This window comes from Protomyctophum bolini, assembly GCF_963924005.1.
Source record: "Protomyctophum bolini genome assembly, chromosome: 9".
Lineage (NCBI taxonomy): Eukaryota > Metazoa > Chordata > Actinopteri > Myctophiformes > Myctophidae > Protomyctophum > Protomyctophum bolini.
In genome coordinates, this window is record NC_137870.1 from 27330361 (window position 1) to 27357313 (window position 26953).

Below are 26953 nucleotides of genomic sequence, written 5' to 3' on the forward strand. Positions count from 1 at the left end.
ACATGGAAATGGCTCTATCTGGTTCATAAAGGTGATTCATGTACCATAAACATTTTGCATGCCTATTGCCTAGGGACTGCTATTGGTAATAAACAGACTCTGGAACAACTTATTTATGTTATCATAGGTAATAAGTGGCACATTGCTCGCGTTCGCCGTGGAACTTGGTGTGTGATATAGATCAGTGCCTTTAGAGGAAGGGAAGACAATAAATGGAACTGGAATGGAAGCTATACACAGTATACAGTGACAATGACTCTATATCAGTGGTCTTCAATGTTTTCCAGGCCAAGCTGAGAGGAAGATGAAACAGTATAAAATTGTGTTACAGATTACAATTGTAATAGAGTTCATAGATCGCTTCATAGATTTGTTTGACAGCACTATCATTGTGTAGAGTTGGTTGAATTCATGTTAATGTGTATTTTCAGACAGTTAACCACTTAAATCCTCAATACTTGTACATGGTCTGCTCTTTTTGGTGTAGAGGGACCACCAACAGCTGGTCCATGGACCACTGGTGGTCTACTTTAATAGAGTAGCTTTTTGTGGGGGGGGGGGGGGTGGACTATTTATTTGATAGTCACAGTGGGCTGAGACAGGAATCATGGAGAGGTTCTAAAATCAGTCATTCTCCTTTCACATAAACAAATGAACCCTATAGCATCCGGATTCATGACACACGGTGAATATTGTGGAAAATTAGGTGAACTATTGGCAATAATTGCAGATCTACAATATTTTCACAGTGCGATGACATGTGATGTGGTGTGAGCTTGTAGATCAGCTATTTTCATTGTTTTGACATACTCTTATGACAGTAATGACACAATTTTAGTTTGCACTTATCCTATTTCCCCTCATAGGGCAACCTTTGGCAGTGGCATGCACATAGACACTAGGGGGTGCTAGAGCACCCCCTGCCCTTTTGGAAATGTGCCTTTTGGGGGATTTTTTATTTATTTATTTCTTATTTTGGACCATGGTGACATTGATCAATTCTTGATAAAAAAGCTTCTAATATATTATTTAGCCCCCAAAATCTATAAATCTCACACTATGAAGGCAACTGGCCTGTTCCACGTGCTGCACAAGGTGCCCTTTTTTTTCACTTGAGCACCTGCCCCTCTACATGTCTGTGCACACCACTGACCTTTGAAGATGTTCTCCTCTAAAGAACAGATTCCAACCACTGTGGAGAGCGTTGGAGAAAGACTGGTTGGCAGGACACATTCATACTGAAATGATTACACAAGAAATCACGGCGTAGCTTAGTGGGTAGATCAAGGCTGCCTGTTGGTAATCCCCTGTTCAGTGCTTTGCCTCCCGGCCTGCCGTGTCAAAGTGTCCTTGAACAAGACACTTGACCCCTAACAGCCCCCACCCTCACGGGCACTCATCACCACTAGGGTTGGTATTTCAGCTGGGTGAAGCTGAAAATGACCTCCCCCTCTCCCCCATCCGCACAGAATTAAGGTCTCACCTTCTACTTGAGCAATATTTAAATCAACTTCCACTTCTTCAGTGATATTCTATAGTCTAGTAGTCCCCTTTAGGATTGTCCATTCCCTGCTGTCTTTTGGGTCATCTTTTTGTCTCTCTCAACAGAGCATGTACTGTACTACTGTATGATCTGATTTAATAAGCCCTTTTTTCTGAGAGCATGCCAAAGTATGCACACGCTGTCTATTCAGCCTAGCTTGTAGTGATTTCAGATGGTTGATGGTTATCAGAGACCGTAACTTTTGCTCTTGTCATGCTTGATACCAAAATCTTAAATACTTATAGCAGAGGAATCCACAGCTGTTACAAATCCCTTTTTTTCAAAGGCATTTTATTCTTAATCCTACTGTCAGACTCCAATGAGAATGTCTCAGCCAAGATACCACAGAGCTATAGCGATGGGAGCATTGACCACGTTTTTAACCCGTTAAACCTGGGAAAGCATCCGTGTCATTTTAGATTTTAGCATTTAAACAAACATACTTTTTTCAGAAAGCTGATAGGGTTTAGAACTCAAAAATAGCAGCTGTACAAGCTCACAGCGCACACTTTGTGCCACTGCTGCCGCAGTACGAGCATTTTGTAACACAAATCTTGAGGTCCCTGCATGGCACAAATCATTTCAGGTCCACGGCTAAATACATATCACTTTGGGGGTCCTTGGCATGAAAGTGTTGAGAGCTTGAGAACTATTTAAAGGGCATTTGTAGAATCGGCCTAAGGTCCTTGCAAACTGGACACGTCTTTTCAGAAAACCGGCGGAAAAACGATGCTAAAAATCTGAAAAACGCAGCAGTGTGACCTTTTATGATGTTTTGCGAATTTGCGTCGAACGTGAGCAAGGCTTTAGGCTATTCCCTCTCTCCTTTTCGAATCAATATTTTTTGATTGATTGTTTATTTATTTCCGTGTCCTGCACACAATGTGCCCAACCCTCATGGGTTTATAAGACACCATTTCACAATTGCATTTCCAGCATGTTTACAATACATAATTCACGCATTTCCAGCATGTTTACATTACATAATTAATTATATTACAACTCAGATTTATACAGTACTCTGTCTTCTTTCCCAAGCTTGACAAATAAAATCTGCCACAACAAAAGTCCCTTTGGCAAAACCTATCTCCATTTTTACATAGTCATTTAAATCTAGGAAATCCCCACAGATATAAGACATCTTATTAACCAAAATATCCCTTAAGTCGTCATATTTAGAGCAGTAAAACAAAAAGTGAACTTCGTTTTCAATTTCATCAAGATCACAGAACAGGCAAGATCTCTCTTCTTCAGGAGTGGCATTAAACCTGCCAGTATCCAGTGCTAATGGTAATGTTCCTGACCTTATTTGTGCACAGAGAGTGTCTTTTGTTTAAATTATACTTAAGGTTCTACGGTATATGTCCATAGGTCCCTACACCAGTTTTCTTTATATCTGGAGAACATAATTGTATTTCAATACAGCTGTCTGCGTGTAGAGTTTATTTGACTTTGCATACCTCACAGTGATGCTCTGCTACACAGATGTGTCAGTTATAGCGAGGCCAATCTGGGAACCCATCGGCAAAAAATGAAAAACAGCCTCTGGGGATAGATAGACAGGCCCAAATAGAATGTGGATAACGGGATGTTGGCCCGTTTGGTCCACCCGACGCCCTCCTCTTCATGTTTTCATTTCCACTAACTACAATGTACACATGTTCCTGAATGGCCCTGCTGACAGATTCAGTAGTGCAGCTTGGAATCTGTTCTTGAGTGATTCCAGCGAGGCTGATGGAGGTGCAGGCTGCGCTCTGAGGGCCTCCCAAGTGATTACAGCGAGGCTGATGGAGGTGCAGGCTGCGCTCTGAGGGCCTCCCAAGCCTCCACCAGTTGTGTAAAGTAACTAAGTACATGTACTCAAGTACTGTAGGCTTACTTAGAACACTAAACCCAACTTTTGTCAAACCATCAATAAGTACATTTTACCGATGTAATATATTCCACAAAACATATTTCTCATCAAACTTGATTAAAGTACAACAATACATGGCAATTTGAGGTAGGCCTATACTCTTTTTCACAAAAAAAAAAGAAATAGATATCATGGTGTATCAATTGGTGAAAAATGTGGGTATTATATATATATATATATATATTATATATATAAAAAAGGCCCATTGTGGGTATTTTTTCACTGGTCCCAATTTCAATAAACCCGGGTGAAATTCACCCGAGCACCTGCCTGTAGAAAAACAAGAACAAAACAACAAACACCTGTGTGAAGTGTATCATCATATATCAACATACATCATCTCATTGCGGCCAATCACAAGTTGCGTCCTCACTTTTGTCTTCAATGTTTGTGACACGAACACTCAAAATTGTCCATTCATTGTCAATGGCATGTAATGTTTGTGTAGGACAAAGTTTGTGCACACACCAAAGGGTTGTGCCTATTAGTGACTATGTGATTTAAGTGGTGTGTTTGTGGGACTCTGTGTCGGATTATAGTTTGGTTCTACGCCATCATTGCGCTGCTGTTCTGCCTGGGGTTCCTGTATGTTTTATGTTTTCGTTCCTGCCCTGTGTGGCGTTTCCTGTGTTCTAATTTCTAAAGTTAAGTAAAGTAATTTTTTATCCAGTCATTCTTGTGTTCGCTCTCCTGTTTGGTTCCACACACACATTCCGTGTCGGCAGTGTGACACTAGTCATTGGTTAGACATGGATTAAAGTTAGGTTTAGGTGAGCTCCCCCGTGGGAGGACTAATAGGACTAATGACTGGTCTAACCAAATGACTTGTCTAAACTAAGTACTGTCTAAACGAAGTACTGCACCCGCTTCCACATGCTTAATATGTGAGTGTATGGCTACTGTAGCACAACCACAGCTTCATCTGATGGTTATGTCCGGTTGGAACTACAGTATCTATTATGTAGCATCTTTATTGCGAACGCAGTGAGCACTTACTATGAGACCTAGCAGATCATGTCTGTCTGTCTGTCTGTCTGTCTGTCTGTCTGTCTGTCTGTCTGTCTGTCTGTCTGTCTGTCTGTGTGTGTCCCCCCCCTTTGTGCCCATATATGGAGCTGGTGTCCGTGTGTCACGCTTTTGTGCCCATATATGGAGCTGCTTTGGGGACTCCTTATATGGTTATGGCTGAGTCATGTTGACAACTTCAATATGTACGAGCTGCGTTCGCTTCCCGCGTTTGCGCATCTTACTGGTTGTTTATGAGAATGCCAAGTTATAAGCGTACTGTTTTTATTTGACATTTCCAGCATTTAACCCATTAAGACCTGATGCTGATTCTACAAATGCCAGCTATATCGGTAGTTCTCAAATATTTTTGTGCCAAGGAGGGCCCCCAAATTGATATGTATTTGGCCACGGACCCCCATCTGAAAATGTTTTGTGCCGGTCACAAGGCACCCCCAGAAAAGAAGATTTTGTGTTAAAATCACACACAAGAAAAATCTAAAATGACACAGATACTTTCCAAAGTGAAATGAAAGTGGTAGAGAATCACTGCTTATGGATATACTACTGTACAGTAAGCTAAAAAAGTCTCAAAGCAGGTGTTATGAATGGCAATGTCTGTGTCATTAATGATGGTGAGGCGTGTGCGTGCGTGCGTGCATGCGTGTACGCGGTTCATGAGTGTATGTGTTCCATGCAACTATTTATTTCCATGGTCCCTCAGCCAATTCATTCAGTAAAAGAGACCAATTATTTGACACCCACAGAGCACAGTCATAAAAATATCTCACCAGTTTGTTGTAACTGACGTGAAGTCTTTTAAGTAACAAATTACAATTGTAAAGAAAACGTGTCATGAACACGGGAGTTATTAGGCGGAAAAAAATCCATCATTGAACTTTATTGAGATTAATTTGATACATCATAATCTTTCTAATTTGTCCTGCATCCAGTCATTAAAATACCCTTACAAAGTTACAAGTGACAATAAAATATATATGCCTTCATTTGTTCCTAGATTCTATAGTGCTTTGTTTACACTGGCTGTATCTCTGCTATTGATATTGTTCTCAGGCAGAATCAAATAAAAACTCTTGCCTGCCTTAACGGTCGATAAACATTCCACTTGTCAAGCTCAATAAAGGTTGATATATTGTACCACTAAACTAAATAATGGACATGGTACAGTATAGTTGGATATACTCTTCCCACCTTCCTGTTCAGTGTTTGACATTTAAAACAATGTCAGATAAGAGATAAGACAAGAGTGTCTGCTAAATTGAAAAATCAATGCTGTGTGGGGATTAACCACATTTTAAAATGTCTAGCTTGCCAACAGATAGTACCACCCCCATATTGTACAGTATGTAAAGGTTTTTTGTGTTATCCTTTTAGCATTGCTTGCGTAATGCAAACTGTAATTAAGTAAGCCTATTCAATCAATCAATCAATCAATCAATCATCCCTATTCTGACCATGTCATAATAGGCAAACATTCAGTGAGATATCATATACTCCATATGCCTCACAAATGTGACGTTTGGTTGTGATATGTGAATTCATGGATGGAAATCAGATCTGACTGACTGCCCCTTGAGCCTGTTTGGGTTTGGTGATAAAATGAATGGAGAGCTAGCAAACTCTACTCAAGTCATACTGGGCAGATGGGTGTTATGCAGGCACAATCTATCAACAAACTATACTCAAGTCATACTGGGCAGATGGGTGTTATGCAGGCACAATCTATCAACAAACTATACTCAAGTCATACTGGGCAGATGGGTGTTATGCAGGCACAATCTATCAACAAACTATACTCAAGTCATACTGGGCAGATGGGTGTTATGCATACAATCTCCACATTTTGTACTCAATCCAATACTTTCTCATGGGGCCAACAAGTTGAGTGCAGTCACAAGAATGCAAGCTCTATATTTAATGACGATGAGGATAATTATGATCAATCATCAAGAATTCTACAAAATGTAGAATAGGCCAGGCCAGGTCACTTGGCAGAGGTCAGAATATGCCTTTTTTTGCCCTGGCTGTCTGTGAACCCAGTGTCTGCCCCAGGACATGTTTTACAGTACTACAACGGGATGCTGACCAAAGGAAAAAGTGGAGAGGGCACTTTTTGCCTCTCTCTCTCTCTCTCTCTCTCTCTCTCTCTCTCTCTCTCTCTCTCTCTCTCTCTCTCTCTCTCGTTCTAGCTCTCTCCGAGACAGGAAATCCTCCCTTTGATTGTGAAAGGCATGTAGCAATAGAAGAACAACCACTATACTCCACCCTGGTACCACCACCCAGTGCCAGGGTGGCACAGAGGTGGCTGCTCCACCATGAAGCCAGTGGTACAGAGATAGATCAGTGTGGTCCAGTGTGGTAGGGTTGGACAATATGGTCCTGTCAGCCTCAGGCCCATGGTGGGCTGTGGGCCCAAAGGTCGGGGAGGCCCTCTAGAAACCTTGGCCAACACAGCCCCACTGTTCCAGAGTCCAACCTTATACGAGCTCAACCGTTACCAAAAGATTTCGCCCCTATAAGTGATTAAGCAAACTCACATCATTTTACCAATGATCATATGATCGTAGCCTGTCTGGAAGGTGTACTGTATAGCGCAGGTATCTCTCTTACTGTAGGCTATAACCTACTTTTATAGCCTTTGGTTCGGGGGGCTATAGTGAGTGGAAGGGAATCCTTTCCCTTCCCTTCCACACAGTTTCAGCTTCACCCAGGGCCACTGTGCAAATAGCTTCACCCATGCTGCCCATGGTTAGAGATTCCGCCTGGGCAGCGGATGGTCTCTGGTTTGTGGCCTGGTCAGCATGTATTGAAGTGTCCCTGAGCAGGACACTTGCGTTGCGTATAACCCCTAATTAAATACCCCAAAGGAGTGGGGACCAAATTATTATTATTACCCAGCTGATGGCTGCTCAGATGGTCAGCGCTCAGGTGGTAGCTGTTAGCGGTTCAGTGTCTTGCTCAGCGACACGTAGACATGGACGGGCTGCATAGGAGGCAAACGGTGACCCTCTATTTACCACACGTAGATTTACTGCAGTCGATATTTACTGCAGTCGTAGATAGAGGTGACCCTCTATCTACGACTGCAGATTGCGGTTTTACATATTATTGCAGCTTTCCGTAGTTAAGGCTGGCAGTTGCCAAAAAGTGATCGCCTGCCAAAAAGTCTAGATATCCAGATAAAAACAGCTGTAGACATTCATAAACCGGGCAATCAGTTTTTGGCAGACGACAGCTTTTTGGCTAAGACACAACACAAACAAGACAACAACACAAATCAAGTCAACCAAAGAAAAAAGGAAATATTAAAGGAAAACTAAAAGAAAAAGGGAACAAAACAAAACAAAAACAAAAAAACAAGTGTAAGGTGGTCAACATGCGACAGAAAAGGGTGCCATACTTTACCAATTTATTTTTTAATTCTTTATTTTTCTAAAGTAGTATAGCCTATCAGATATCTAACGGGAATGTGAGGGAGGGTATGTTTTTTCCTGTGGATAAGAATAAGACGTCTTGCCAGAAGAGTCACAAAAGCGACAAGGTCTGATTGACATTTAGGCAGGGGGATAGTTTCAGGAAGGACGCCAATTAGGGAAATAATAGGGATGGATGGATCTATGGGCAACTGTAACACATCCGAAACATCAAATATAGCTGACCAATAAGACTGTAGGGCAGGACAAGTGGCAAGTGCCTGGTGGCATCTATCATGTAAGCTTGATTCAGTTACGGAGGCTGTAATGTATGTGAGATGTAAAACAGAATGGCTGGGAGTCTATGATGCTAAAATGCTATATTGGTTGTTCCAAAGAGTATGAAGGGGGGGGGGGTGATTCATATTCGTATTTGTCTTTTTCCTGGCTTGTTTGTTCTAAGCCTGATTGCTCAGGGGAAGTAGAAATATACTGCCCTAGGTTGTGTGGCGTCAGGAACATCTTGTCACTCTGAAAACAGTCCATAGTTTTGATGCCAAGGTTCTGTGATGAGCCTGCGGAACTTGTCTGACAAAACATAGATGGTCTAGCCTAAATTCACTGATGCGCTGGCGGTCTGCACAAACATCTGCCAGTGTTAGCAGATTTTGCAAGAGAAATAAGCAACCTGGTCTATGTAAACAAGCCCAAAACTAGAAAAAGTGACCTTCTGGGCACAGGTCTCCACCAGGAGGATAGGAGAGTTTGTGGTGTTTGGCAAAATATAAACAATATACAGAAATACAGAGCCAGCCAGCTAGATCACTCATAGCATCTCTGAGGATAGAATTCTGGATGAGCAGCACATGTGAAGCATTTTGTACAAAACAGGCCGGTAAACTTTGGAAGGCAATTTTAGCCAATCAGTGTATAATCTGAGAAATCCAACACATTTGGATGAAATCTGTGCGACTAATATAAAGAATGTGTTTTGCAGAAATCGGCCTCATGGTGGCACTATATCTGGCAGATGTGGAGGGATGCAGGGGAAATGTTTTTCCATGGCCTCTAGGGAGTGCGCATACAAAGTTGTACACAGATAGATGCAGTTATAGGTAAAAACAGGAATTGCCCTGTTATAGCACCACCCTGAGGCTGATTTTGGAAAAAAATATTGGCACGTCCTCAGCCTAGTGGAAATGTGCGTGTATAATTTAACGGAAATTGCACACTGTTTGTGATTTGTGGCATTTTGTTCGAAACGGACCAATCATGTGAGCTTTGGAAGCCAATCGTAGCCAATCAGGATGGAAGATGGGAAATGGTGCAGATCCATGTTGATCACATGACTATGGAGATGGTGTATACCGAATTGTGTGATGTATGGATAAAATGTGTATGAGTAATCTACAGAAATGTGTTTTGCCTAAATCGGCCTCATGGTGGCGCTATAACAGGCCGTTGTGGAATATTTGGTTGCAGAGGTTCGTCGTTGGCATCCAGGGAGTGAGTGCACAGTTTGGCATGGATCGGACCAGCGGTACGTGAGATTAGCTGGTAACAGACAGACAGAAGGAAGGAAGGACGGATGGACGGCCACACACACACACACACACACACACACACACACACACACACACACACACACACACACACACACACAGACGGACGGAGTGCAAATGTTCAACAACAAAAAAGCCCAAGAAAGCCCAAGAAACCTCAACCTGAATCTACCAATATTTACAAGCGATTAAAGTGCAACCCTGCCCTCTGCATGGCATTGCGGTTGAGTTCAGTGCAGTTCCCATAGCAGGCAGTGATGCAGCCACTATAGTTCATGTTCTTTTGACTCAGAACGGAGCATTGTGCTTAAGGCCAAACTTGAGGAAACCAGATCGTGTCTCGCCTCATTGAGCATCCTGACCGTCCCGATTATAGGAACCGGTTGGAGAGCATCCTCTCACCCGTCCGTCCGTGGGTTCCTACAGTACATGAGATCATTTGTTATCCCAAATACATGGCTGCCATACCCTTTCAAATAACGTGTCACTCATAACAGTAAGCACCCACCCTATTTACACTCCCACACTTTGTGTTATAAGAGTCAGAGGGTCAAAAGAAAACATTATACAGTCACACGGCACACAAACGTCAGGTCACACGGCACACAAACCGTATAAATCTGTGTTGGCACACTTACTGTTGGTGGAGAGAAGGCTTTGTGATATTCAACAGACAGGCAGACCAAATATTGTTGCCTCATTTTATAATCAGATTTGGTGTGGAATGTCAGGGGGTATCTGTGTAGCAATGACAACGTTGTCCTTTGCTAACCTCAAAACACGAGAGAGAGATTTACGTCACTACTTCTACATTTCTCCGGCACAGGCCTTCGTTTGCAGTTTGCAGTTTGCCTTCCAACCAAAATGACTTAGTGAGCTTATTGGTGTTCCCTGTTCCATTTCATCCAAAGGCTTTAGTGTACTTAAAGTCTCCGTCTCGTTCTCATTCCTTGTTAGTTTTGTCTTCTCTGATCTTAACGACATCATCTCTCCTTCCCACCCCAATAGTTTAATGTTTTAAACCTGAGTTGCTTACACTTGTGTGTGGGTGTCATCACGCACTGAACATAACATTGTGGTCAAAAGACCACAGTGGAAATAAGCTCTCAAGCTTTCTTGTGTTTGTCTTTTTGACAGATGTGTATATAGATACATGTTGTGTTAATAAAAACAGCTTAGGTCTGTATTGTTAGCTTGTAGATCTGCCATTTTTGCCCTGCAATGCAAAGTATAAATCAGCACACAGCCAAATATAAACTAGGCATTATGTTTCAGAATTTCACACCAGACTGGTTAGGTTACCAACACTAATTGGATCTGACTCCTCATTTGTTTAACTCGGACTCTTGAAGAAATGTTGATGTCATTGTGGTGGCAAAAACCACAATGACAAATCTTTTGCAAATTGACATTTTTCATCCATTTCCATTCCTACAAGCAAACCAGACCAGACACTAATATCATATAATATGCATCCCTAATGGCCGCACTACACTCTGTGGACACATCGCTAAAACACAACGGTTCACACAGAACTCACTAATAAACACACGGACGCCTTTTGACATGTGGTTTAAATTAATTGGCCTCCCAACACATGAAAGAGTCATTAAACATAATCATCACGGTCCTGCAGTCCGCGGTCCCCTCTCGCTCTCCGTTGCGTTGTGTTTTTTTTGTGATACAAACCAGGTTTTCCCTTAAAACAAAATCTACTTTATAATTATGGCCTTAGCTCACCGGTCCCTTTGGATTTAGCTACAGTTGACTGAGAACGACTGGAGTCTTTTATTTTTCGAATCCCTTCTCCTTTGTTTCTGTTGTTTCTTGCACACATGAGGCCGCCATGTCTGGGATCCAGAATGACCATCTCAGGAGTTTCTCTGGCTTTGGGCCAGAAATCCAAGTGGCGGGGTGGGGGGGTTTGGGGGGAATCCGCTGTTGAAAGAGGACTTCCAAACTACAATACCTCATCAGAATTTAAACAATGGGACTTTTATTTATTTTTATCAAGCTCGTAAAGCCGTTTTTTATTCCATTCCATGACCCTTGCTGGGGCCAATGTATCGGCATTGTTTCGATGCTATGACCCCGGGAATAGGTGTATGTATGTCTGTATGCCAAGGACAACTTACAGGTTATTGGGCTGGGTCACGGTGGTGATGAATGCGGTGGGGAATGTTTGTCTAATGAATGGCCTCATTGTTGAGAAACATTACAATGTTGTGATAAAAAAAGACCCATTAAATGGCTATGGACTGCAGTGCTGGCCACATTTTCTTATTGAGTGAGCCAGAACCAGTTCTTATCTTTCCTGTTGCGTTGCAGGTGTGTATATACCCGCCGGTGCTGGACTCGGACCAGGAGGAGTTGGAGGAGGTGGTCTTGGACCAGGACTTGGAGCAGGAGGTGTTGGACCAGGCGTAGGACTCTATCCAGGTAACAACCAATGAAGACGCTGTCTATCACTCGGGAGTGTGTGTGTGTGTGTGTGTGTGTGTGTGTGTGTGTGTGTGTGTGTGTGTGTGTGTGTGTGTGTGTGTGTGTGTGTGTGTGTGTGTGTGTGTGTGTGTGTGTGTGTGTGTGTGTGTGTGTGTGTGTGTGTGTGTGTGTGTGTGTGTGTGTGTGTGTAATCAAATCAAAGTTTATTTGTATAGCACATTTACATTGACCGAAGACAAACCAAAGTGCTGAACAAGAGCATGTAAACAGAAAACAAAGCCATGTCATGTATCATTGCATGACAGAGATGAAATACAGACTTGCTACATGTTGACACTGTTGTCGCAGCGATGCTTGTACAACTATATTGGTGCTGACTAGGGGTGTAATAATACATTTTAATAGCGATGCGATATGTATCACAAATTCACGATACATGGTTGACAATACGTTACATGGACAATATTGGTTCTACACCGGGCACTGCACTCCCTGTAGCGGTGTGGAACGCGTGTGTCGAATTTGAAGTCGTTGGTACGTAGCACATAGCTAAACCTAATAACTCAATATTGAAACCAATATTTCACAGAGAGGCTGAGATTTGAAAGTTCGTAGCGGTCGACAGTAGGCACTCGACAGAGTGCAGTTCTAGTTATGACTGTGTCCCTTTTATGCCCATATATGGAGTTATTCATGCCCAAATATGGAGTATATGCAGATGTCGGAACAACATTGTGATGTCAGAACAGGCCAGCTCCATATATGGAGATCTCCAGAGCCATGGGCAGGGGCCCTGTCCAGAGCCCGGGCAGAGGCCTTTTTTGGCGGTTCTGAACAACCGTGGGGCCGACCGACTCGACACCGGATACTGCACTCCTTGTGGGGGTGTGAAAACGCATGTGTCGAATTTTAAGTCGGTTGGGTGAACGGTTCTTGAGTTACGTGTAATACAGACGTACAGACAGACAGATACGTGGTGTATTTATAGACAGATAACAACAACAGAACAAGAAAATTATGTTTCTATTGTTATTACCGTAATTGTAATGTGGTGCAATGTTGTTTCACCAGGCGCTGGTGGGGGAGTTCCTGCAGGATATAAACCAGCAAAGACTGGAGGTTTGTACTCATCAACACTGAGCCATGATTTCTCTATTCTGTTGTAATGAAGCTGTTTGCCTCAACACACTGTACCATTATCACTTCACACACAAGACCATGAAAAGTCATTATGTCTAACTCATTGGTTTGTTGCAATTCAGTCACCATAGATATACTATAATATAGCGCACCTGTATGTTAAACATATTCCTATAAACTATTTTATATATAGCCTAAATAGTTAATCTACAAGTTCATAACGTATCACAAAGCGTAGTTATTAATGATTTTTTTCATGTCATATGAAAGCAGGGATTCAGAGCTTCAAATTGACATATTAGCTGTTCAGTTTGACCCACCAGTTTTGGAGATATGGCTTACAGTATAGAGTAATGTCTTGCAAAGCAACAGGCCTGAAAGATTCTCTTCTGTGGACTGTGCAATTAACGAATTTTCGATTAAAATAAATTATTAGAACAAATCCTGTCACAAATGATCAAAAGAAAAATCAATTAAAAAAGTTAAATCTGTTGAAAAAGCTAACCAATTGATAGTTGCAGTCCTAGCAGTGATGTTGCCAAAACCAAACCAATCAATGAAATAGTTATTTCAGAGTCATCTATACAGCATCATCTAACAGGCCTTTTCACAAACAATGTATTCATATCCTACTATAGAAACATTTCAAACTCAGTTGAAGTTGCATACGTGTCATACACTTGAGGCATAAAACACCTCTGTAGGCTATTTATTCAATAGTGCAACATCTTTCAACAATCAAACTCCACAATGACACCATCCAGGGCCCTCGCCAGCCAGGCTTGCTTGCTAAACGGACATGATGGCCTGGATGGGCTTTAGAGAGCAAGACCTGGCACATCACAGCCACTGAGACACTGATAGCCAAAGTGGCTCCTCTATCTGCTCTGTGTGTTATGAGTTATGACACATACATGGCAGACACACACTTTGCAACCACACGTACAACATACTCCAGTATAGCTGTAGGACATTAAGCAGGACATTAAGGGGCGTTTGGCCAGTGACCTCCTCACTGGTTTTTGACACGGTGGTGTCATGTGTCCAGTGTCCACCTTTTTGGACACATGGTCACTTAGCCGTTTTCCGCTAATGTGATCACCCTGTGCCAGACAGTGAAAACCCACCATTGCATTTATGTGTTGTAGCTTGTTAATTAGAATAGAATTATTCTCAAAGGTTGTTGTGCTCTGGAATCGAACCCATGCCTATGTGTGGTATGCACTCACTAGGCCATTGGCGCTCCAGATTAAGTCAATAATTTAATAATAAATATCATAAACTACTGATGACTGAATCAATTATTTTGTATTCATAATAAAGATAATTCTGACCATCTGGGGAGAAAGGTTTTTGATAAACTCAATTGATCCCTTCAGTTACGTACAGTATAGCCCAATCAATCTGATCATCTCATCTGGTAGATCAAAAGGCGATCGGTAAGGAGGCTAGCAGCAGAGAACAGATGTGTTGTTATCAGACCCCCAGAAGAATAGTTGAATGACTCTGTTTGTTGCAATAAACATGACATGTTGCATTCCAACCGCTGTCATTAAGAATCCCCAGCGAGGCATGTGTGGAGCCGTGTCGTCCTGTAGAGCACCCATTCCTCATTCTCATGAAATTACTTTTCTGCATTCACCCAGCAGATGTCTTGCACTCGACAACGAGGGGTTAAGTGTCTTGCTCAGGGACACTTCAATATGTGGATGCATGGGTGAGCCAAGGGTTGAACCAGTGACCTTCTGTTCCGATTACCAGATGGCCTCTTTACCCACTCAGCTATGCCTCCCTCCCTCCCACACACACACACACACACACACACACACACACACACCTCAACTTCCCCACTTTGACTATAGTCACGGAGAATGGCGTTTATGATGATGACGAGCAGAGAGCAGCTTATCAGCTTGTTAAATGCCTCCGTGCACATTAAATGTCATCCCGGCTTTAATTCCAGAAGGTGGCTCACAACAACCACAAACACATGTAAAGGTGTCATAATTATGTGTCTCCTGGTTCAAATCTGCTGCTAAGCCATCAAACGAGGAGGGTAATGAATCTGAATGCCACCGGTGCACGTTCTGGAAGCCTGGGACTTAACGCGGTGGTGTGTCACTATGCGATGTGCCGATCATCAAATTCGGCTTCGTACTGCAAGGGTGAAATAGGGCTCGCTCTTCCCATCTCTCTCTGTCTCCCTGTCTCTCTCTTCCTATCCCAGGCCCTCCTCCCTCTGGGCATATTCCACCATTGCCGTGTGTGACGTCAGGCAGCTCAATATTTTGGCACTATCCGGCCAGCCGCCTGGCCTGGCTGCCACAGGCAGACAACTTGAACTCTATATGGTAGATTATCAGTGTGTTGTTGAACACTATCAATGAAGATGACGGGGCGCCCGCTGGCCAAGTGGTCCAGGCGCATGCTACATATAGGCTCTGGCCTGGAGGTGTGTTGCGTGTTCGAGTCCCGTTCATGATGACCTTTGCTGCATGTCTCTCCCCTTCCCTCCCTCTCACTTCCCTGTCTGTCTTCACTAATAACTATCAATAAAGGCAAAAAAGCCCCCCCCCCCCAAAAAAAAAAAAGAAAAAGAAAAGATGATGACAGTGACGGTGATGATGTTTTGGATGTGTGTGACGCCACCAGGTGGAGGCTATGGTGGAGGACGAGGTCTGGTTCCTGGAGGTTTGGTGCCTGGAGGTGTTGGAGCTGGAGGACTAGGAGCTGGAGGACTAGGACTAGGTATGGACTTGCATCTGACATTAACAATGACTGGTTTGGTGGACGGCTGTTTTGTGTATAGGCTACTCCTTGTAAACTCTTACAAATACATTTGGTAGTAAATACATAGGCAACAAAGCACCCCCGATAGGCTCAGAGACGGGTGCGTAGGCAGGGCTCAAAGTATGTAATAAAATGCACAAAAGTGCACAATGGCCCAACCTGCACTTATATGAACACTTTTATTAAGCAACGTTTCAGTCAAAGACAGCAAGTGCAGACGGTGTGCTGGTCTTTGTGCATTTTTTGGTAATAAATATATTAACATATTCCCCCAAAAACTTTCATCATACTTCTGCTGGGCAACCCTATTAAAATTGGCATTTTTGACACTGGGTCTTTTTGATCCATTTTATGCCCATATATGTAGTTCCATGTTAGCCAAATATGGTGTCCAGGCCAGACTATGTGTGCGATACACACACACACAGACGTCAAGTTTGGCGGTCTCCATACAGTTTCTGCCCCCCATTATATAGGCAGAACCTTAATGCATGTAGAGGTCTAGAGGCCCGAGCCTCTTGTTAAATGAACACTTAGATCCATGTGTACACTCTCAGAGTTTCAGACCTGTAAGGGTCCCCGGTGCATGGGCCCCCCAACCAGACATTGAGAAACAGTGCTCTAGTGATTTACAACTTCAGTTTAGTAATAGTTCATTCATTTATTTTATTTCTTTATGTAACAGGGGCCGGTGGAAAGCCTCCCAAGCCGGGTGAGTGGAAACATCTCCATATTATTATTACTGTATTACTGTATACTGTACATTTAGCGGGATGTACAGTCAGTCGTGTATACTACTATCTATATAGCTAATGTACACAACTTGGTACTGACACTGTATAGTGCCTTAGTGGAAGGAAGGAAATTATGTGTATTGTTGTGAGTTAGCGTACAGTGGGTGTGTGTGTGTGTGTGTGTGTGTGTGTGTGTGTGTGTGTGTGTGTGTGGGTGTGGGTGTGCAATGCATGCTTGCGGAATGCATTCAGCCCACATGCCAACAGTCTGGGGTGAGACCCGTCCATACACACAGCACAGTGGCTAAGCAACAGCAACTACACTCCTTATCACCAACCCCCCCTCCCCCATGTTTTCATGGTTGGTTCACACAACGGCTTGGCAGCCTGTGTGGGGACGTCCTGTCTGGGTGTGACTGACTGACCAAACCCCCTGCTACCGCCGCTGTATCAGGAAGCCATGATCAGTGTTGCCAGATTTTGTGAGAGAAATAAACAACCAGGTCTAGGAAAACAAGCCCAAAAGAAGAGCGACTACTAACATGAGCACATTAAACCCATATATACTTGGGTTCGATTCCCGCTGGAGGCACATTCTCTTCTCCACGTCATCAGTGCCCATACCCTGGGTTGGGTTGGAAAAAGGGTCTTTCTGTGTGGAGTTTGCATGTTCTCCCCGTGTCCCCTAGGGTAGGTACCCTCAGAAATAACGTGCAGTAATCCTGGTCTCTAAACTCTCTAAACTCTAAATGCGCCAACCGGGGAAACTCCCCCTGTTAGGTATAAAGAAGCAGCATGGACTCCTCATGCATATAGAAGGAAGTCAGTATTGCTCTCCGCAGCCAGGTTGGCAGAGGAAGTGTAGCGCCCAGGATTACATTAGATAATTGACACTGGGTGAAAAAATGGGTTGCAAAATCGTGGGATAAAAAGACATATTTGCATATTAATTTGGGGGTTCATGACATGGAAATACTGTATTTGAGAACCACTGGTGTCACACCCGTGTGAAGTGAGGGGCTGCTCTTATCATCGTACATCATCATGATTTAACATGTCTACTTGCTCACACAAATGTTATTTAAATTCTCCATTGAATCATTCAACGTGACCCGCAACTACCAATATTTACAAGCCGCTTTACAGATAAACAAGCCCAAAGTCACTTATAATAAGCCGACATGGCAACACTGTTCATGATTGGCAGCCTGCAAACTCCCCCATCATCAGCGCCCAACAAACAATGGTGCCAGTGCCACTGATTAATGTTATTGTACCGCGGAGCACTTACAATATCTGGAAACCATACACCGTGTTGAATTTCCACCACAGCCCCTTCTTCTTCTTCTCCCCCATACTGCCACTGTAAATATTTTTCTTTGCTCCATTTCGGGCCGCAAGGGTATTTGGGTGCATTAGCAACGGTTCTCTAAGCCATCATTTAATTTCCAAAAGCATCGCTGATTCCATCTGGGCCCAGCTCGACGTGTCGGGAAAGATAAGGGACCGTGTAATCGTCTTATGAGTCCTGATAAGACCTGGAGCAGATTACTGTGGGTGACACCCCCCCCCCCCCCTCCCTCTTCTCTTAATAGGTCATTGGGCTGTGAGAGTTGTTTTGTATTCTTGGCCTAATTTCAGATATTCTGGGGAAGTTGACTTTGGCTGCAGGGGTCAACAGAACAGCCTTTCTTGAGAAGTATAGTGCCTGGCTTTTGTATGCACTTTATTTCTCTGTCTCTCACTTCTTCTCTTGCCCGCCAGCGCTACATGGCAGAAATTAGATTAGAGTAAAAAAAAAAATCACATCCGTGTGAAGTGAGAGGCGCTCTTATCATTATACATCATCATACTGTAGACCGCGTGTCAGCATTTGTTAAGATTACACCTTTTTGAAATGTTGAGAATAGTAGCCACAAAGGGGTTGTAATATACATGTACCTTTATGGCTGGGTGCTATAACAATTTACAGTTTGGAGGAAGAATTAAATGTATTTGGACAACTTTATTTATCTTTTTCAAATTTCTAATTTCAATTTTTTTGTATGGCGTGCAGGAGTCTAGCTGTTAGAAGGGGGGGGGGGTCTGTGTGTCTGTCCGTGTCTGTGTGGTAATCCGACAAGTGATTTTGTGATGTTGTTTTCACACATTTTACCCGAAATATTGTATAATGAATCCATCCATCTGATCAGGCTGAAACCTGGCCCCAAATTTAGAGTCCCTTCATAGATACGCACATAATAGATGACTGACATCATAGATGACTGACTGGCTGGCCACTTGGAAGTTCATGATCCACATTGATCCCATGTGGATCCACATGATTAGGTTTATTTATTTATTCTTTCTATGGGAGGGCTTTGGAGCTTTTCAACAAAATGACTTTCTGCATCCCAGCATGAACTTTCCATGACTATATAAATGCACTTCAGAATGTTGTCAGTGGAGCAGGTTGAAACCATCTGCTTTAGTTAAGTCAGTGCTTGGCGTATAATGAAAAAGACTTGCCAAAATGAAACTGTACACTGCATGCTAGCATATATAGGAAAAGGTTGACCCATCTCTGTTAACCTTCAGTACGTTAAGGCAAATACCATGCCTAAACAGATGTGCAAGCTGACGTTCTTTACACAACACCTGCAGTATTTTCTCTGTCCCCCTTTAATATACCTATGCAAACACAGTTGTACCATTCATTGTACAATGTGTGGCGAGTAATGTAGTCGCATTCCACAGGTGCACACCTTGCTTGGCCTGTAAGAGCGGACGCAGGCAGCAGCTGGTGATCGGAGTGGCGTGACTGCAGTGGATTGCGGAGCGGCTCGTGCCAGGCCTTGTAAATGCTAAACTAATTGTGAATCTTGTCAGCATCCGGCTTTGACCAGACATTGAGAGCCGGAAAAGGGGAACATTTCTCTCTTGCCGAACAGCTGTTAGACACTTCCCTTTTTTCCTGCATTCACTCATTCAGTGAAGGTGGATTCAATTCTCAGACCTTATATTGCCAAACTTTTTTTCTTTTTTTTTATAACCTTGTGTCACTAACGGTTAGCGGTTAGGCCATGAAACGAGAAACATATAAGTTGGCTGGTTTTTAAGCCTGTTGATGTAATTTCATTATAGCAACCAAATATTCAGTTACGTTGGTGGGATTTTGTTCAAATTGGGAAATCAATGCGTCCACATTTGGTTTGTCAGTGATTTCTCTGAGGGCCAGAAACACTTGAATATGATAAAGCGATATGTCTGTCTGCCTCTGAGGAATGACTCTCGAGCTGCTTTAGATACGGCTTCCATGACCTGTGAGAAGAGATTAGAATGATTGACTGAATGATGTGTGTAAGAGGTCAGATGCATAGATAAAATCTGACATGTTCAAAGTAGTAGAGATGAAATGAGATCGCTCTGCCTCAGATCACAGACATGGCACAGAAGATATATGGAACATATAGCACTACAGACTACAGTCTATGCCCAAATTGTAGTATGGGTTATACTGAGATTTAGTTTGCGGAGCAATACATACAGTATGGCGGCTCTGTATTAGGTAAGGCTACACATTGCATTGACAGTATAGAAACATAGGAACATTTCAATGGGAAGCAGCATCTAACACAAAATACTAACACGTGTTGTGTTGTGTTGTGTTGTGTTGTGTTGCTGTGCCTACAGACAGACAGACAGACAGACAGACAGACAGACAGACAGACAGACAGACAGACAATACATCATTGATGTTTTTTATTAAATAATTAAGTTCATAATTAAAGTACAGAACTTGAGTAAATGTACTTAGTCATACCTTCCAGCACTGAGGCACAGAGAGCGGGTGGATGTACTGTATAATGAAAGCCCTTATGTGGGGATGCAGAAACCAAAAGGCCCCACCTGTGGCTCATCTGCCCCTCTTCTGGTTTAGATCAAGCCTCCACACTGAAGGAGTGCAGTTTACTTTACAGGCCTGGAAAACAGGAAGAGGAGACAGATAGATGTGAGGATGAGGATGAGAGTCATTAGCCAGAGGAAGATGATCTGGGAGTGGGCCGGTCGTCTCCTCCTCCCGCAGAAACATGTGCTTCCCATTAGTGCAGCTGAGACCCCTGCATCTACGGAGCCGTCGCACAGCGTGTGCATGTGAGAGCGCATGCGGCCATGTGTGTGTGTTTATGCAAATGTAAGACCATGTGTGTTATCTATGTTACGACAACAACCCTGTGTGTTTGCACTAGAGTAGACTAGAGTATATCGTCTCTGTTGGGTGGAAACCTTGTATGTCCAAAACTGTTCTCTTTTCTTATCATAAAGTGAAATAAGTACAATTCCACTTGACATTTTTACATTACTTGAGTAGCCTATTTTATTTCCCCCCGATACTTTATGCTTATACTCCACTATATCTCAGAGGCAAATACTTCTTACTCCACTACATTTTGAGATGATTAGATTTGGATTATTTCATACCCAACACATTAACTGATGAATAAAGATGGGTGCATCAAAGGGTTAGTTCAGATTTTTGGACGTAAAGCTGTAGGAAATACTTGCCATTAATATAGTCCTGTGGTAGGCGTTCTGGTCTGATTTTGGCGTCTGGGGACCACGCAATAAAAATACCATCATTTGTATTGTTGACCTATTTCTACCATAGAGCCACTTTAACCCCTCTGTCACATGGAACTACTTTTGTGTCCAGTATCACTACGCCAGCAGCAGCACAACACCATAGTTCCATGAGGATGTGACAGAGGGGTCAAAGTTGAACGAAAGTTGCACTATGCTGCTATATGGTAGAAATAGGTCAACAATACAAATTATGCTATAGTTTTGTGGATTAATTTATTTTTAATGAGTGGCCTCCAGTGCCCCCTACCAAATGACCGGAACTACTTAACCTGTTAAACTCCAGGGGGGTCCAGGGGAAAATCCGCCTAAAGTGTGTGCCCAAATTGGAACAGTTGTGGACACAAAACTACAATGGTTATGGCTACACTTCTTCTCCAAATGGAAGATAACCCCTAAAAATAAATGAATGCAGTGTAAAACATCACATTTCTCTCACCAAAGTGTCCTACTGTGATCACTTACTCAGGAAAAGATAACTGAAAAAGACCTCCGCCTATGGAAAGTTTGCATTCTGAGTAGTGAATGAGCCTCAAGACCTCATTGAAAACATATATAGTGAAATGAGAAAAGTTCCACCAAGGTGTCATCAATCTTTAGGCAAAATTTGATGAATGTGCTACAATCTAGACAGATGTTACAGATGTTTTAGTGAGATTAGTGCTAGGCGGACACAGATTTGGAGAGGAAATGCCCAAAATGTACCCAAACATGATTTGACTTGCTAAAGGACATTTCTGCAACAACTAACAACACAGGTCCCTTACATTATGTTATGTGAACATAATAGAGTCATGTTTCCATCATATTCACCCTGTTTTTTAGCAGATCTATCATTGTGCATGGTTTCAATGTAAAACCCATCTAAATTGTATTATTTTGACTCCAAATGGAGCAATAAGATGCATATCAAAAACTGTGACTGTAAGGTCACTCTGCACCAAGCCAGGGACATAGAAAGTACCACTACCATTGTGTGTGTGTGTGTGTGTGTGTGTGTGTGTGTGTGTCTAAAATGAATAACAAAACATTTTTACACGTCTCATTGGAATTTTATTATACAAAATAAATTGTATGTAGTGTAGTAGAAGGAAAACTACCGGTATTGAAATTTGGAAATACTCCAGTACTTTACACAAACAAAAACCCCACAACAACAAAACAAACCTGTTTCTTCTACACAATGCAATATGGAAGCAATATGATTTTCCGCCAACAACGATTGAACATTGGAAATACTCAAGCAAAAACTTACTTTACATAAAGAATAAACTAGAAAATAAAATAAAATCTGTAATATAAAAACTATAAACCCTGGAGAATGAAATTATCTCACACAAAAGGTCTCAAAAGGAGACAATGATTATTGATTCTGTTTTTGGCAATATAGAAGTGTATATTTGTATGTGTATAGTATTATGATGAACTGAACATGGTGGACCCTATTGTAAACAAGTGTAATGCTTTATGGTGTCATCCACAGTTAACAGTTTTGTATTGATTTGGGCTTGAAATGTACTGTAATCAATCAATCAATCAATCAAAACACAAGAGCTACATGTTGTTGTGCCACTCCACAAAGCAGTTTCTTTTGGCAACGAGGCAGAGGGCTACCTGGCATTTCCCGCAATATACTGGGGTTTTTACTCTCTCCCCCCTGCCAGCCTTCTTGCACATTGCACAGTACCTTCTGCTTTCAGTGCCATCAGAACCATAAAACAATGGCATGCAGGTTGTGGGGCGGGGCTCTTGTTCTGTAACTTCTGTTGCTCCTTGGCCATGAGAAAGGTCAATCATTTCTCGAATCAAGGTCTCTATGAAGGCCTTGTGAGTCAACGGACGCTCATTTTTGATCTTACACAGTTCCTTGTGGAGCAAGAAACTGTTCACCACCGCAATGTCCAGGAAATGGAAAAAAAAAGTCTTGTACCATTTCATTGTTTTGTGGTGCACGCTGTAGTAGCCAATGAGTGCATCAGAAAGGTCCACTCCACCCATGTTGACATTGTAGTCCAGTATGGCATCGGGGACGGGAATGTCCTTCACACTCCACACACCAGCCTCCTTCACCTGCCTCCTCGCTGTCTTTCCACTGTATGCCTTGTGCAGTGTGGAGCAGATCTGCACTTGACGTGTGTCCATCCATTTCACGAAAAGAAGGAAGTCTTTACGGATCCACCGCAGATCTCCCCTTTCAGCTTTCTTGCCCAAATCATTCACTGCAGTTTTTGGAAACCCAATACGGTCTTTCCGGATTGTTCCACAACATCCAATCCTTTTCTTGGCCAAATCCTGGAAGAGAGCAGGGCTAGTGTAAAAGTTGTCGACAAACAGTTTGTACCCGGTACCGAGGAGGTTGAAAGGCAGCAGGTCGATGACGGAGGTGTAGCTTAGCCCCTTGCCTTTGACTAACTCTGACTCACTCTTACCAGAGTACACAAAAAAGTTCCATGTGTACGCAGTGGAGGAGTCAGCCAGAACGTAAAGCTTGAAGCCCCATTTAGTTGGCTTATCCTTCATATACTGTTTGAAGTGAACCCGCGCCTTGCTCGCCACCATCCTCTCATCAATTGCAATGTTCTGATATGGTTGGAAATATGATTGGCAGGCTGACACGATCTCTGTGTACAGGGGCTTGATTTTAAACAACCGGTCGTAGGAACTGGTGCCCTTCTTTCTGTCGTTTTCCTCGTCGTCGTCAGGGTTGCTCAAATGGAGTGACCACATAATGGATTCCCACCGGTTCCGTGCCATCCTGTCGCCGGGGAAAATGAAATTATACGGGTACTGTTTCCGCCAAAGATCTGCTCTGTGATGCACATTGACCAATGCTGAAAAGAGAACAATGGCAAGGAATGTGTGGAACTCTTTCAGCGTCAGCATCTTCCAGGTAAACTTCATGCCCGATTGAATTCTCTTGGCAGCGTTGCTGTTTGTGTTTTTTATCAAAGTGAGCATAACTGAATGGCTGAAAAAAAGGTGGAAAAGTGAAAGTGGGGTCCATGGTTTCGTTGTGTCAATTATGGGGCCAGGGGGTCTGTGTGGTTTGAAGGCAAGAGGTTCTGGCTGTTCATCATTGCTCTCCTTGTTGCGCCATCGTTCCTCATCCCTCACACCTTCTGCCGATCGGGATGTGGACGCACTGTCGTTGCGCTTTCCCTTTGAGGCTGGTCGAGAGACAGTTTTTTTGGGGGGCGGGGGACGGAATTCAGGGTCGGATGAAATGATGTCATCAGATGATGATGATGGTATCAGTGGCAGTGGTGCGGATAGTGGGCGAGCAGGGGCACGTAGCTTTCTACCGGGTAGTGAAGGTGCAGATCGGCGTCTAACTCCAGATGCACGTGGCGCTGGTGCTGGAGCAACAGAGGCCGTCGCCGCTGTCTGTGTAGATCTCCGTGTGGAGTGGAGTGATTTAGCTGAAATGAGAAGTCTGGAGCTTAGCTGGCGGCATGGAGAATTATGGTGAGTGTGTGTGTGTGTGTGTGTGTGTGTGGGGGGGTCTGTGTGATTGTTTGTGTGTGTGGTGGGGGGGTGGGGTGTGTGGTGGGGGGGTGGGGTGGGGGGTGATTGTGTGTGTGTGTTGGGGGGTGGGGTGGTGTGTATGTGTGTGGCTGTATGTTAGATTTACCTGCTGTTGGAGCAACAGAAGTAGATGTCATGGCTGCTGTTGACAGCTGTTGAGCAGCTTGGACCTGCAGAGAGCTCTCCTCTTCATCACTGTGGGTTAGACAAAGTTGAACTTACAATCAGATCTACACAAAGCTAAGACACACGCACGGAAGCACACCACAGTCTTTGTATGTATCTATATGTATCTATAAATCAATCATCAATTACATTTTGTACATATAGCTAACATACAATTATAATTTATTTCTCTTTCAAATACACATGCACGCACACACACACATGAGGACATTGCTAGTAAAAATGACAAACCTCACAGGTTCCACGACTGCGGTTGGAGTAACTCTGCCAGCTGTTCCCTCTTCATCACCTTCATTGATGAGCAGCTTGGAGAGCAACAAGCTATCCTCCTCACTGTGTTAGACAAATTACAATTAGATTACACAAAGAAAATATATTTTCAAACAAACATTGCAAAATGAGTAAATGGGCTGCCTGATTATGATTATTACCATTACCCTTTTTATTATTATTGTCATTCTTCATCATTATTATAATTCAACATTCATCATCATTATTACCATTATCTTCATCATAATTATTATCATATTTTATATTATCATTGTTTACTAAAAGGTGATACTGGCACGCACGCACACGGTATTATTACCATTATCATCATAATTTATATTATCATTGTTCACCTATTTATCATTGTATCACGCACGCACACGGTATTATTACTATTATCATCATAATTATTATCATATTTTATATTATCATTGTTCACGTATTTATCATTGTATCACGCACACACACGGTAGATCAGGACATGGGTATTGAAACAAATTACAAACCTTTCAGAAAGAGAACGGTCCACCTCACTCTGGCCGTTCACACCGAGAAAATCCTCGTCAAAACTGTCCTCAGAATCAGACAAAATCACCGGCGCCCCTGGGTCCTTCAGAAGGAACGATAAAACGTCCTCTACGGGGTATTTCCTTTCCCCTTTCTCCTTTCCTTTCCTCCAACTAGCCATTGTCTCTGGCTGTGCAAATAAATGTAAACAAACCGGTGCTACTGTAACGTGTTGGCGTCTTGTTGCGTCAGCTTCACAATGTTATTGCCGTCTCACTTCCTTCTTCCCGTCTAGAAAAAGCTATCCTTTTTCCATGAAGGAAGTGATGTCACGTATTTATCCTTAGTATATTTTCCTGGAAGCAGCAAAACAACGTGTAGCCTCCTCAGACGCATTCGGAGGAGCGCAGCTCAGCGCACAAAGGTAGAGCGCCGTGCGTCACGCGCAAAGGAGTATTTGAGGGAACACTGGTTCCGCCTATACGCAGAAGCATATCTCAGCCATAGTTTGGGCTATGACGATGGTTGAAACAGCCTTTGAAAGCTCTCGGTGTGTAGATTCGAGCTACCCACAAGCCAACATGACTCAGCCATTTTATTTTTTCGTCCAATGGGTGCAAAGTACTGGTGGTCCATAGCAGTGAATGGACGTGTCTCGCTGTCAATCAGGTTAGTTTTCTTTGTAAGGGCACAGGAAGGAAACAATAGTATGCAAATGACTCATGAAGGATGTGTCTTTGGAGATTAGGACAGAAAGCCGAGTCAAGCAAGGTTTTCATGGAGTTACAGAGCAAAGATGAACCACAATTTGCGGAGATGTTTTTTTTTGCGAACATTGTTTGTTTACGTTTTCGACGCTAGAGAGACGAGTTTACATCGTATCAAGTCAAGATTAGTCTCATTCTAAAGAGCTCAATCCCCTCATGCGTTTTGATACTAAGTTTGTTTGTCTAGCTTACGGGAAAGTTTTCTATACGAGTTAGAAGGTATATATTTATTATATTTCTGGCATATGCAAATATTAGACACTATTTTTTAAATGCTTATAAATTATATTATATATTATATTATAAATACAATGGCAGCGGATTATATAGGCTATATGCCCACTGTAGCAGAATCAACATTGAAATTGCAGTTTGATAATGTCTCTATTGATTTATTGAGTGCTGTTCAGAGGTAAATAGGGCACGCCCCCGCCGGCGGGGGCGTGGGGCTAGACAGGTTAATAATCACCAAAACCAGACCAGAACTCCCACCACGGGACTCAGGCAATCAAT

The 26953-nt window shown here is 42.9% G+C and overlaps 2 protein-coding genes across 2 annotated transcripts in view; one reads left to right on the forward strand and one right to left on the reverse strand.

Annotated features, from left to right (window-relative positions):
- LOC308321803 (uncharacterized protein) overlaps positions 1-26953 on the forward strand; it is a 110588-nt gene that overhangs the window by 14600 nt on the left and 69035 nt on the right. The window contains exons 2-5 of the mRNA XM_080772893.1: positions 11788-11898; positions 12973-13020; positions 15694-15789; positions 16517-16543. Of these exons, the coding sequence (XP_080629019.1) occupies positions 11788-11898; positions 12973-13020; positions 15694-15789; positions 16517-16543 (282 nt within the window). The remainder of the gene's footprint in view (positions 1-11787; positions 11899-12972; positions 13021-15693; positions 15790-16516; positions 16544-26953) is intronic.
- Positions 22309-25854, reverse strand: LOC308321216 (piggyBac transposable element-derived protein 4-like; the record flags this gene model as incomplete). The annotated part of the gene is made up of 4 exons (XM_080772056.1): positions 22309-24604; positions 24817-24905; positions 25128-25229; positions 25673-25854. 4 exons carry the CDS (start codon positions 25852-25854, stop codon positions 22740-22742), a joined length of 2238 nt encoding a protein of 745 aa, XP_080628182.1. The 3' UTR covers positions 22309-22739.